General features: G+C 34.6%; 1 protein-coding gene across 2 annotated transcripts in view; it reads left to right on the top strand.

The window, feature by feature from the left end:
* Nucleotides 1-14,110, top strand: part of LOC139686340 (peroxisomal targeting signal 1 receptor-like) — a 36,772-nt gene that overhangs the window by 504 nt on the left and 22,158 nt on the right. For both annotated transcript variants that reach the window (XM_071583514.1, XM_071583515.1), the window contains 5 exons: nucleotides 16-224; nucleotides 4,617-4,907; nucleotides 7,831-7,967; nucleotides 8,539-8,686; nucleotides 11,141-11,360. In XM_071583514.1, the coding sequence (XP_071439615.1) occupies nucleotides 69-224; nucleotides 4,617-4,907; nucleotides 7,831-7,967; nucleotides 8,539-8,686; nucleotides 11,141-11,360 (952 nt within the window). In that variant the 5' untranslated portion in view covers nucleotides 16-68. The remainder of the gene's footprint in view (nucleotides 1-15; nucleotides 225-4,616; nucleotides 4,908-7,830; nucleotides 7,968-8,538; nucleotides 8,687-11,140; nucleotides 11,361-14,110) is intronic.

Genomic DNA, 14,110 nt, shown 5'->3' with positions numbered 1-14,110 from the left:
TGTTTGTCGTTACAGAAATATTTACGAAACATTTTAGTTGTTATCGCTTTTTAAATACGATTGAAAACATGGCACTCCGAGATCTTGTGGAACCGGAATGTGGAGGAGCCAGTGCTTTGATGAGGCTCACATCCCATTTTGTCCAAGATAGAGCCTTGAAAGATGAAGGGCTGTCTCATCAATTTCCCCAAGGGGACTCGTTCGCAAACGCAACATCTGACCAGGTAACTCTGGTAACGATTATCGTAATATTTTTAAAATCACTTTTATTCTTTATAAGTGTTGCCTTTCGTTATGCTTGGATTATGTCGGGAACAATTTTTGCTTGAGGACTAAATACCTGACCTGAATTAATAATGCTATCTCCGTTTACTGGCTTTAAACCTGATGTAAATGTTTTATCGTTGTTGAGTTTCTCTGTTTCTACAGACCAATCAACTCCTGCTGGACCCCTAAGGCATGAGAGTTCATTTTGTGAACTTAAAAGGTGTCCTCATTATCTGCATAGGTAACAATTCAGGAGGAATGTTTGTTTATCGTTTCATAAGAAATCCTACACTTTGGTAGACCTAATTTAGTGATCACCGTACAACCAATGTTAGAAACACTTAAGGAAGCTTATGTCATTTTAATTTGCTTATAAAACACTGCTATTGAAATCATCCAGAGGGCTAAATTAAAATAATGATAAACAGTTGGCATGGGACCTTTAAAAATTGGTTGATTTTACAAGGAATGATATATATGAATCCACTTCTGATCTTCATTGTTTTGTGTTGGTGTACCGTGCTGTCGTGTGGAAAGAAAATCGTGAATCTATGAAAGATAGTGGTTTCACCAATTGTGTAATAGCTAGTTATTTGGTATACATTATAAAATAACTTCCAATCAGCATATTATAATATTGTTATTTTTATGAAAGATACATTTGGTGTATAGTATGTCGGTAATTCTTTCTCATTTTGGAATCTGTAAATGCATACATTATGACTAAATAGTTCATGTACCTCTTTGTTTTAAAATCGATCTAAAATATTTCCAAATATTTTCTTATTTATTCAATACTCTTTCCCATCACCAAAATTTGTGCATTTCTTTGTCCTTTACATCTCCCTTCCATTGAAGTGGGCATTTAAATGAGCTCTCTACGAGTACATCTTGAGAAGGTAACCCTCTTTTGAGGCCCATGCAGACAGCTTAAGATTTCATGTGCATTCTCCTTGACAGTATATTCAGCTTATGTTTGCCCAGTTGAAGACTAGCATCCTTTCTTGATAATAAATAATTTTCCTCCATCCATGATAATTTTTTATAATCTTTGGTGGTAGTGAATAATATAATTTTATGACTGACTTAGTGACAGAATATGGGTTATAAACATATTGTTCAACTGAGGCATACCATCACCAATAAAAGCGAACATAGATGATTGTTTATCATTTAAATTTTAGTGAATCATATGTGCAAAAGGCCAATTTCTTCTCATTGCCATTTTGGGCTAATTTCATGTTCACAACTTTAATATTTTTAATGCTGTTCACTGAAAATTATCGATCTGTTGTGGTCCCATCTTTGGTATGGACCTTTGGTTAAAATGATACTGGCTTTTGTGAAATGAGTTAATTGTGGTATTAATAGCATTAGAAAAACCCTGAAAAGTTAAACACTACTACCATGAAAATGGGGGTCTTTGAATTATATGTAGTATTATTATGCTTTCTGTAATATACACATAGTCTCTCTTTAGTTCTTCTGTTGATGTGACTTGAATTTTATGTAATTTTGTCTCACATGATAGAATGAAAGGCATACATTTTTGCACAACAGTCCTAGTGTGCTCCTCATCTCACCACTCCTAATTATTGGTAGAGAATACAAGGGGAGCCCTAATGCTAAGAATTTGCTGATACAGCCAGTGAATACACATGGAAACATATCAGTTGTGATCATGTAAGGGCCTCAGGATGAGCACAGGATAATATACTTCAGGATAAACTTTTCATTATTCCTCAAGATCTTTAGTGAGTGATTATAACTTCTACCTACCTTCCTTGGGTCAGGAGGCTACCAATTTGGCCTTCATTACCCAACCTCTTTAGTGCCCAATGCTGATAGCATAGCAACCTTCTCTTTCGTCTGCATTATCCACTGGTGGAGGCAGTTAGTGATAGAATAAAATGCTCCTGGGCAGCTATCATATGCCCAGTATGGGACTTCCCATGATTTCTCTTCCATTATCCTTTAGGGGGTCCCTAATTCAGCCTGATGACCAATGGTATGATGAGATAAAAACATCTTCTTAATAGGTATAGTAATTTGAGGTTAGGATGTTGCATTTGTTTAAACCTATCTTTGTTGTTGCATGTGGTTCATATTGGCTGAACTAAAAGAAGTTATATGTTTTGTGGCAATAGTTATTGTGTGCATTAGTAGAGAGCAGAAACATATCTTTATGCTGTAAGAATGGAACTTTGGAGTAAGCAAATGTTTCAATTTCATGCAATGTCTTGTAGACGGATTTTGATGTATTGGTATGTTAGTTAGTCATGGTCTGAGTTTCAAAAAAATGTTATGGTAGAAGGATTTCAATTAATCTGCACTGAAGAGCATACAAATTCCTATGCATATGACCAGAGACTGCTTTTGCCTATGGCCAGGAGTTTGAATTACATGATATTTCATATTATGTGGAAAAAATGAGGTTATTCTGTATGTAGATCATTTGGATATTGTTGCTCTTCCGAATTAGACCATGAAGTTTTATTCTAAGGACACCTATATAAATCCCCTTTAAGCTGGCGTGAGGTACCAAGTATGATGGCATTCAAAGTGTTCTTGTTATCTTTGACTGTGCCACCTTCATGGACCAATAAATAAAGAAAATGTTGAGTTGAGTCATTTTTGAGGAAAGATTAACAGTCCTGCTCCCATAAAAAGGCAACTCACAAATTCCCAAGATGCTAAATCTTGATTCTTGAAAATCAGGTTTCATGTGCAACTTTTCTATGATGATGGATCTTGCTTCATTTTTACTTTCGGGTATCCTCATGATATTGACATACAACACTATAATGATATGTCAGTACTCATATGCTGCTTATAAAGATACTTTACTATTGATGCATCCTTAATAAAAAATTTTTTCAAAATATTGGCTGTAGCAGTTTAGGAGATAAATTCTACTGCATCTTGTATAAGAAGAGTTTTAAAAATTTTTAATATTTTATTGGGAATACCATTATTTTTTGTAGTTTAGGATAACTTTTGATGACATTTCTCAGCTCCCTGTTAAATACAGGGCCCTTGTAGCTTGTTCTTTGTAAGCTGGAATTATGTTGCATTTGAAGTGACATTGCACTTCTTCCTAGCAATGAAGTAATTTATAGATTTTGAAAGAAGTGTACCACAATACACTTATTATAGGGTATTGTGGTGCACATTTTGGTAATATATGTAGACATGTGACATAAATGATGTTCGGCTGCCAACTTTGCCCATGGTTTTTGGGTGAATCGTGGGGTGCCATGTGCATGAGGAAATAGAGGGAATACATTTAGAATGGCTGGTGAACTACCACCCCCTGCCACATGTCCCTGCAACAGCTTGTGGGGTATTGGGTAGATGTAATTGTCAGTTAAACAGACCAAAACATACTCAGTCAGGAGGAAACAGATGAGCATTGTCGGTCTTGTGAAATACTTTAACTGGCCCCATCCCATCAGTCGTAACTTGAGGAAGGTTCATTCATAACATGTGTGTTGACTGTCTCAAAGAAATAACCATGGTAAAACACATAGTTGGAATATGTTACTTTTAAAAGGTGCTATTTCTTATTTGTTGGACCCTGAATTTAGGACATCCTGGAAAAAAATGATTTGAGAATAATTAGAAGTGTAGAAAAAAGCCTCCTGTTACATGGATGCTATGAAAGGACAAAGTGAATTACATAATTATTACATGACCTGACATTAGTGCCCCTAAATACTTGAAGACTTAGAATTAGATTAGATGTTATTACAAAAGTTTCATGGGTGAGTTTATGAACTGCAGACTTTTATGAGGTAAGGGTGGAAAGAAAATGTGAAGAAATGCTGGGTTTGGTGGAAGAAGGGTGGCATTGTTTGGAGAAATTAAAAGAAGCCAGGGAAGCTGATTGCCGGTATGCTGTTAAGCGCAAATAAATACACCCATTTTCTCAATCTTTTATTTACCACATGAAGTTTGTGGCTGATATTCTAGCACACCACCCTCTTAATGATGCCGTGGTACATGGAGCATTGCTGTAGATGTACAGATAAATGGACCATTTAAATCTGGCATTTCTCCAAAAAGATGGACCCTTTGTGGTTATCCAAGGGATAGGCAATGATACTTCATAGAGATCATAATAGTGAATTTGTGTGGCAACTGGGAAACATATTTTTCACTTTTTGGTTTTGGGTGAAGCTTTCTTACAATAATCTCTTGGACTTGTGGTAGTATTTTTTTTGCTTTTATAATGGTTGATTTTAAGAGTAGGAGGTTCCATGAACCAATTGATTCTGTCATGCTTCATTCATTTTTGAATGCTTAGTGGACAACTTTTGCTAATAAATAATCTCCATTTAAAATTATAGCTTGTCCAGGAATTTCTGGAAGGCACCCTTGGGGGTGCTGCAGAGGCTACTTTGCCCCCACAGACGTTTCGCATGGACTCTTTGTTGGAGGAAATGCGTGAGATAGAGCTGGCCAGGCATCGAGCTGATCGTGGAGGACCTGGGGACATTGTGAAGCCAGGCCCTGGTGTTGCTGCTGTAGCCCTTGCTGAGGCCGCTGAAGGCCATGGAGGTGAATTCACCTTGGCCGATATGAAAGATGATGATAAGTGCTGGGCAGACCAATATATTGAATCCGGAAAGCATTTTGATGTAAGTTTTGCTTGACGCATGATATTTACTTATATTAAATGTGATGCCCCAACTGTTCTTTGTGCATCTGCATTTTGTGTGTGAAAAGTTACATGTAATGAATGCCTGCACCTTCTTCAGCATTTTTATTCGGTAAACAGCAAAATTCCATGTGAGTTTTTTGGGGAAATTACATTCTGCATTCCGTGGACGAAGACTTTTTCATCAGTTGACTCACATTCTGCATAGATCTGAAAGATATTCAGGATTGGTCATTGAATTTATAATGATATAATAATGAACCATGATGTTATGCTTACATCTCATTTATTGAATAGAATGTTGTAATACTGTCGTATTTTATTTTTTGAAAATTTTACTATGTTGATTTTTCAATTTAGGGATAGCCATGATAAGGTTAGGTAGAGTAGTACGAATATGCACTTTTATTATAAAGTTGTTCATTAATAGGAATTAGTAACCGAGGACTTAATACTGTGAAACCTCTTTTTTGTGAATCTTTTTATTTGGTGAAACATCAAGTGTATACATCTGATTATTTCACAGTAGAGTAGGATTATCAGTAGCGTTGTCCTCAGTATATTAATTTTTGCTAAGAAATTTTGCACACTTTAAGCACAAAAATTAATGAAATATCGGCAGGGGCAAAAATTGCATGAAAACATTCAAAATGAATTGCAGTACAATAATGTAGGAAAAAGAGAATTTTGAAATTTTGAAAATGTTCTTTTTCACCTTGCCATTCCATTTTCAAGCAGGATAATATGATCCTGAGTAACTGAAGAGAATTTAACACGTGAGAACCTGAGCTACCTTGCCCTTCAAATAGTTCAAACAGTTGCCTAATTTCAAAATTGTTTGAAGAAAATGAAATTATTTTTGATTCAATGTAGTTTTGATGCGATAAAGCAAGTTTCTATACTTTTTATAATTCAGGAGCCCAATGCTGTTTTATCTGTTGCATTGAGGATGTACAAATGATGCCAGATGTCATTCACCAGTTTTTGCATTCTTAACTCTTAGACAAGTTTGGGTCAAAGTCATTTTCATTTCTCATTATTTCAAATTATGTGCAATATGAATAGTCTCCCTCCGATTTTCTTACAATGTATAAATTATGAAACCGACTGGTAGTCATGCTATGTAATATTTTCATAGCACGAATCTTTTCCATAGAATTAGATTATGAGTTCAAGTATTTCTCATTTCCATCACCAGTGGTCCTCTGCATTGCCCCATTGCCGAATTCAAATTCTGCCCTAAAATCATTCACATTAATGCTCTCTCTCTCTCACCTTTTTCAAATATATATTGTGCAATATGAAGAAAAAAAACTTAAAAGGTTGATGTACATGAGTAGCTGTTTTAGAATGTGAAAATTTTGTACTCTAGCCCATAGTGATGCAAATAGCAGAAAAACTGAAAATAAAATCCGGTAAATATTGTATTCCACATGTGTATGAAAAATGAGAAATTGTATAGAATGTGGTAAAAATATTGCAAATTTGGGAAAATGTAAATTCCATTAATGCAGAATGGAGTTAAACTGTTAGTATTTGACTTCTGGAGTTACACATCCTAAACCTTCCACGCCCCCCCAAAAGGCACCCTTCTTGTTAGGCTAGAAACATTGAGCATTTAACTGTGGCCATTGATGGGCTGATTCATTAAGTTCAATGAGTAAATAGACAATGTGATCATGCCTTATGCTTGTTAGTTCAAGCTTCATGCTTTAGATTCTGCAGATGACTTAACAACTGCTCCTGTAATCCTGCCGTACATTTTGAGTAAGCAATTATTCTACCGGTATTTCCATTATTATTGCATTCAGTTGGGGTCTCAATGTTCCAAAAATCAATGAACATCACAAGTGATAGCCTCTTGGGTGAGGTATGGGGGAATAAAGTGATAAACAATATGGTGAAGGAAAATTGATATTGAGGATTAAAATAGTGGAAACAGGACAGGTGTGTGAAATATTATAGAAAGATGGTGCTTATTGGAGTGGGGTCTGTCAATTGCCTGATCCTCTATCTGCCATCGGGGAGCCTTCTCTTGTAATTGATTCCCGATTTTCATCCAGTGTGGAAGTATTGCTGACCAACTCTCCTTTTCTTCATCATGCCTTCTATCACCCTAGATGCTCTATTTACTCAGTGCATACCTCAGATTAAAAACGATTGTCATCAGGAATTGCACCAGGGATATGATAATTAGGAAGGGAGGTTTCATATCATGTGAAACCCGAGGCCAGCTTCACATGCCTGATCATATTAATTTTCATTTCATTCAAGGTATTAAACCAATCAAAGGTAGTTTCTGAATTGTTCCTAATGACTGTTATCTTCCATTTATCATGAAAATTATCTTTTGTTTACTTTATTTCCTTCCTCATTTCTTTATAACTTCTGCTAGCTTTCATACTGTCTTAAAAGTCTAAAAAGCTTATAGATAAGACAAGAGGGAATATTCTCTCCTGTCCCCATATTTATTTTCTCCCTTCTATCTTGGCCTTCAAACATTCCACTGCCTTTCACCATTTCCGCCTCCCTCTTTTTCTGCCTTTTTCAGATTCCCTGTAGCAACTTAATCTCTATGCTCAACATGTTAAAAACTTCATCTTTTGTCTCCCTTTCTGCCCCGCTTGTTTTCTCCATTTTTCTCCTAGCCACATCTCAAAAGCATCCAATCAATGCTCATCCTCTTGCGTCAAAGGCCAGGCTTCATAGCCATAGAGTGCTATGAACCACAATTGAACTAAACTCATAAATTTTTTCTTCTTGTGAACCATGTATTATTTATTATTTCTGCAGTTTCAGCTATTGTTTCTGTTGATAGAAAGCATTATGATTCTAAAAGTGTATCTTTACTCTGATGCACAGTATGTAAAATTATCTGATTGAACATCATTTCATTCATTCAGGAGGGTCCAAAGGAGGATTCCATATGGGCTGACGAAATGCAAAAAGGTATTTCACAAGACTCCCAAGAAGAAGTTTTTGAACTTGGTTTTGGCCCAAAATGGGCACAGGATTATCTTGAATCTGCTGAGCATAGTTTGTGAGTATTTTGCTTTGGAATAACTTCTAAGTTAATTTTCATTATTGTAATATTTCATATTATTGTATCGAATTTGCTCTTGCTTTTATAACTGTGCACAAGTTTTAAATACTTTGCAATCTGCAAGTTGATAATAAGGTGAGTGAAAATTCCATATGTTAACTGTTACTTATCTTCCTTTTAAACTGATGTACCTCACTTTATTGAATTTGCTCACTCTGTGAAATAGGATGATTTGTTGAGCTAATGTTTTTCAGTCTGATTGTCGAGTAGGTTTTTAGTATTATTTATGTATGCCATAATATGAAATAGAGGTTAATTTTCAATTGGCTCATTTCACTAATTTTTATAGTTCTGCTTTGATTTTATCCAATGCTATAACTCAAAAGCTGAAGTTTATGAATGGAAAAATTGTTCTTTATGTATACTTAAAAGGCAACCAGGTGGCTTTTAGCCTAAGCTTTTAGTTTTTAAGTGAAGCTTTGTTGATGAACTTATGTTGTTTATTTTAATATGGTCCCAATTTCATTTGGATTGATGGATAAATAATTTCAACTGTTTCAATTTACAGAGATGTAGATATATATGCTAGTGAGTGGGCGGAGGATTTTAAGAATACTCCAGTTCAAGAAATTGAAGGTGTGGCTAATGATGTCAAGGCTAGTGCCCAAGATATAGTTAAGGCTGTAGAGGATGATCCCAAATTTACTTATTCTAAGGTAAGACAATTTTCTTATACTTTGTAGAACTGGTTTTTATGTGTCATTCTTTAATCTATTGGTTTCGTAAAGAGATTCTATTTGATGATAGCCGGAGGCCAATAACATCTGGAAAAATTCAAGGAAATGTTAAATAAAATCAATAAAATGAGGAATTTATTTGTTTATAGGTATAAAAAAAACTGGCACATGAAAAACTGTGGAAATTTTGAAGCAAATAAGAAAAATCTTCGTAACCACTAAAATCCATCTGATGCCTTCGATTACCTAGTTGTTCACTGCATATTTTCATTTATACTCCACCTCTCATACTGTTTCCTCTTCTGCATATATATGCAGCCATTACACCAGAATATCAGTTATCCAGGTTGTGCTTTGGCTAAGGAAAAACTTTGAAGATTATCACTGGAAGAGAATTCAGTGGGGATCGAGATGGTGTGGGGGCTAACGTACTGGCTTCACACCCAGAGGGCGTGGGTTCAAATCCCGGCGGTGTTGAATATTTTTCAGGGGTATCTCGATCCCTACTTGTGGTGCTTTGTGGAGGGCACTTTGAGTGAGTACGCCGTCCGTCGGATGGGACGTTAAGCTGCGGACCCCTTGGCGCCTTTCGTAAAGAGTAGGCTAATGCCGACGCCGGGGTTTCTCTCCACCCTTCATCCTTTCCTGTCAATCCCTTATGGTGCAAATGACCTCGGCTGTCGGTCGCCTCCCCTAAAAACTACTACTACTACGAGAATTCAGTTGATTCAAGCTCTCTGCTTATGTTTGCATAGAAGTTTCAGTATCAGAGTCTATTTGAGTTTTTCAAGCAAGTTGGTTGGATTATCTGGGTATATTTCTTACACTGGCTTTACATACTGTCCCTATCTTGACTTGTATCTTATACAAACACTCTGCGTGGCAATATCGTAAATACACTCAGCGTCACCCCTGTACAGGGTTACCTGATATTTTTTCAAAGATATAGCCAAAGGCAGAAGGCCAGAATCATTAGATATGAATGAAAATCTTTGAAGTAATAAGTTATTATTGGATCATGCAGGAGTACTCAGTTGGTTGGCTGGAGGCCATAGCAGTCCTACTTGGTCCACCTTTGACCAGCATGCTATTCATACGTAGATTTTGCATTTAAACCATTGTTTCTTAGCTAATGAAAACAATTTTGGAGGGTGTAATGCTACACAAATGAAATCTTTGTTTCTTTTTATTGACACTTATATTTTTGTACACATTTTTACGTCTGACAGAGTAGCTTCTGCTTAACAGATATGAAACATTATAATTAATAAAAAAAGCTCTACATTTATGAATGAGAGAACTGACTAATTTTTGTTAAACGTTAGACTTTCACATCAACTGCTCTTATTTAGAGATGATTAGAGATCTGAAAGGTTTCACTTGACGTCAGTCACTGTGTTCCTCTGAAGTTTTTGAATGTCTCCAATTTGTTGAATAGACTAACTGTTAGGGCTTTTAGTAATTGAACACAAGGTTTTCTCGATATGACCAACACCATCCCAAAAACTGCTACATGCTTAGAAGTTCTATAATTTCTTATTTTGTCATTTGTTTGACATTGCTGATTATTTACAAAAATCCATAAACACACCACATTATAATTTGGTAATACTTTAAAAAATCATTTGCGATTATGTGTCTGCAAACCTTTGTGCTTATGAAAAACAAAGGCTGTCCACATGGAAGTCCTGGGTTCAATATAAACACTTCCAGGATTTATTTCATTTGGTTACTTTGGCAACTGTTTCCATTCTGCAGATAATGCTACTTTGATAAGCTACCAAAAAAAAATTGGATCAGTAATTTCTGTAATTCAGTTGCTTGAAGGAGATTTTTAATTATTCACACTAACTTAATCACAAATTTTTACATGAAGTTCTGCATGGATTTCTTTGTGTTAAAATAACCAAAATAGCAAATGTGCAAATTATTTGGCAAATTTTCTACTGCAGTCCATTAATTGGTTTTCCTTACATTACTAATACATATTGGTAAATGAAAATGGTCATAGGATAGTTATGACATGTACAAACAAATTATACTTGTATGCTACATTTTTTGTCAAATATTAACATCTAGCTTGCTTATTACCAAAAGCAATGTGATAATTAATATTTTAATGTGTTCATCATATACTGTCATGTTTCAATTTTTGAAATATTAAGCAATTCAATGCTATCTAATTGGAAATCTCTTTTGTTTGGTAAATATATAACTGGAGAATCAGTGGAAAGTTCTTGATAGATATAATGCATTCATGGGAGTACTTTTTAATATGAGTAAAAATATAGGCAGGAAGAATCGTCTCTTTACTTTGCAAAATTGCAGTCTTAATGATTAAATTTTCAATTTGATTATAATTAATATAATATATATATATAATATTAATTTATAATTAATATTACAATTTAAATGTTAACTTTTTCCTTCTAGTTCATGAAATTTATGAAGAAAGTTGGAGATGGAGAAATAACAATAGAGTCTGGCCAGGTTGTGGGTGCCATTGCTGAAGATGAAGTGGATGATGAAATGAAAACTGCCATCAATCCCATGCGTAATATTGAGGCGGTGGCAGATGTTTGGGCCTCCGAATTTGCTCATGAACAAAAGATAACTCCTTCTGAAGTGTGGGCTGAAGAGTTTAGAAATTCAGGTGAGCACTCAGTGGCTGCTAATGATAATTTCATATGTTGTGATATTTTCATTTTTTAATCTAAAACTTAATTGTTAATCCTTAAAAGGTATGTTTGTAATTGTGTTTTTGATATTTTGTTGGGAAATTTCTATTGTTATATATTTTGAAATGAACCACCATGAATCAAGTTTAGTATTTATAAAAGTGTAAATGAACTTAAGGATATTCAAATAATGTTAATATAAATATCCAATCGCTATAAAATTACTAACTTTTGAGTCCTGTAACTTAGAAAACAAAAATAAATATAATCAAATAAATGTATTAACATTAGGCCAGAATTATTTCAAAAGGTGAAAATGGTCACAATGCAAAGATTTCAAAGTGTAAAAATCATTCGCCTTCACCGGGATCCTGTTCAAGGGAAATAATTTGTACTCTTTGAAATTGTTGCATTGTAATCCACATTAGTGGATGACTCCATTAAAAAGTTACTGTCATGGTAGCATCTGCCGTAGTTCCTTTGCATTTGTCATAGTGAAAATAGTTGTTATTGTATTTCATCATTGATTTTTGCCCATTTAATATTTAATTTGTAGTTTATTTTATAATTGCAATTTAAAAAAATTGATTTTCGTGTAAAATTGCCCATAAGCAATTACAGAGATAGTTAGACCTTATAGAGCTGAAATAAGTTTCCTTGCATCCCTTGGAAGAAACTCAGAGAAAATTGATTCTTTTTTGTTATTCATTTCTTAATCAATATTCAATGCATTACTTAATGTTTTGCATAACTTACATAAGGAAATCACATCTCCCATATAAGTACTTCATAACCTTATAATTGGAGGACTTGTTATTACCAAATAATCTACTATTTGGGCAAGTACAGGAGATGTTTTTATTTGCAGATAAATGTGGAAATGAGATGAAAAAATCTCTCAATTGTAAAATTAGATATAATTCCAGTAAAAGTGTAATTTAGATGCAGAATGGAATCAGTTAAATGCTGAAGGAAATTAAGCAAAAAGTGTGTATAATTGGGAAAGTGTAAAAGCAGAGCGGAAAAAGTTGAAGCTATGGTGAAGTCAATTTGACCAAAGGTAATTGCATGCTGTATGCAGTTTTGGGTATTTCAAAGATGAATAGTAATTGTATAAAAACATGGCAATCCCCCATATAATGTTTCTTATTGTTGTGTCGACATCCCTTGAAATTAAAATACACATAGGAAGCAGTAAGTTGGTGGAACTTGATGACATCAGGGAGCTTGGGTGTTTTTTTTTATACTATATATATTTTCCTGCAGTGATTTTTGCAAGGAAAAATACTGTTTTTATAAATAAGTAATAATAAATCTAAAATTCAGAAAGCTTGGAATAGAATATTTCTGGATGTTTGGTATTCAATTTGAAAAAATGCTGGTACATACAATTTAATTTAAGCATATTTATATTAGCATATATATTGTTAGGAAATTATTACAAAAGCCATATTTTAATATTTAAATTTGTATGTAATGGTTATCATGAAATATAATAATTCATGCAACAAATTATTACGAAGTATTATCTTTTTCTTGAATTTAAACAAATCCAGAATCATCACTTTTTTCAAAAGAAATCCTTTTTTTAAAACGTTTAATGTAAATTTATTTGTTTCCTTTACCCATTCTTACTTTTTCAATAGAATTAAAACTATCAGAAGCCAGCAATTTGGAGTTTGAAATGTAATGTTGGCTTCAAAAATTATATGTTTCCATTTTATGTATTTTGAATTCTGAATATGGGGTCTATAGTAAGTTTTTACATTAAGTACTTTCCTTTTTTGTTTCACCCTCATGAAATTATCCCAAATCTTATTTCTGTGTGAGGTCACTGTTGTTTCAATGTTTCATTTCTCTGTCAGAATATCATTTTGCATATTTATATCTTGTCATATATGAGGCTTACAGTAATTTTTTGATTCACATTTTCTCTCTAGCAGTGGGGATATTGCTTCCTGGTCTCCTATTCGCATTTCTCTCCCTTGCCCCACCTCTGCAATGCCACGGGATTTCAGCCCTCTCTGGTACCCACTATTTCTGAAAATGAAATTACATTTGTTTGCTTTAAAACTGGTTTTAGATAATAAAAACACAGTAAATCAAGCAAAGCTGGACATTTTGCAAGAAGTAGATCCAAGTATAGGGAAGCTGCATGATAGAGAGTTGAACCATTCTTATGCCAAGTGAGCACCCTAAAAAAGAACACTCTTTGAAGAAGAAGCAAGGATTTGCCTTCATCCTTGCCTTGAACCCGTTTTATTGCTAAATCCTCAGACTTAAAAAGTAATAATTGTTCATCGAAAGCATGGGTGATTATGTCAGTCTTAATTGATACAGAACAGTAAATTGGCCTGGAAAAAAATTATTCTTGCCTTGGGACCACCAATAGTTTGGAAACTACGAGCAGATTTTGTGTATTGTCAATTGATGCGGTAGTCCAGAGGTAGAGCATTGGACTATTGCCAGGCGGCCCCAGGTTCAATTCGTGGGCCCCTGTGGGTCCACTCTGGGACCATCTCCACCCAAGCTGTGTGATTTTTTGGGGATCAGATCTTCCTGGTAAACCATATCTAGTACAGGGATAGGAACTGTCTCCCCTACCCTGATATGTGAATTTCACATGCCTTTGGGCTTAGTACTGCGCAAACTCTACCATCACCTACTAAACCAACCTTCAGGTTGATTACTGTGTTTATGGTTTTTTTATAATGGGAAAAGTATG

Source organism: Hetaerina americana, unplaced genomic scaffold (assembly GCF_022747635.1).
Source record: "Hetaerina americana unplaced genomic scaffold, ioHetAmer1.1.p SCAF_14, whole genome shotgun sequence".
Lineage (NCBI taxonomy): Eukaryota > Metazoa > Arthropoda > Insecta > Odonata > Calopterygidae > Hetaerina > Hetaerina americana.
The sequence above is the reverse complement of the archived record's forward strand: the minus strand, read 5'-3'. Positions and strand labels throughout refer to the sequence as shown.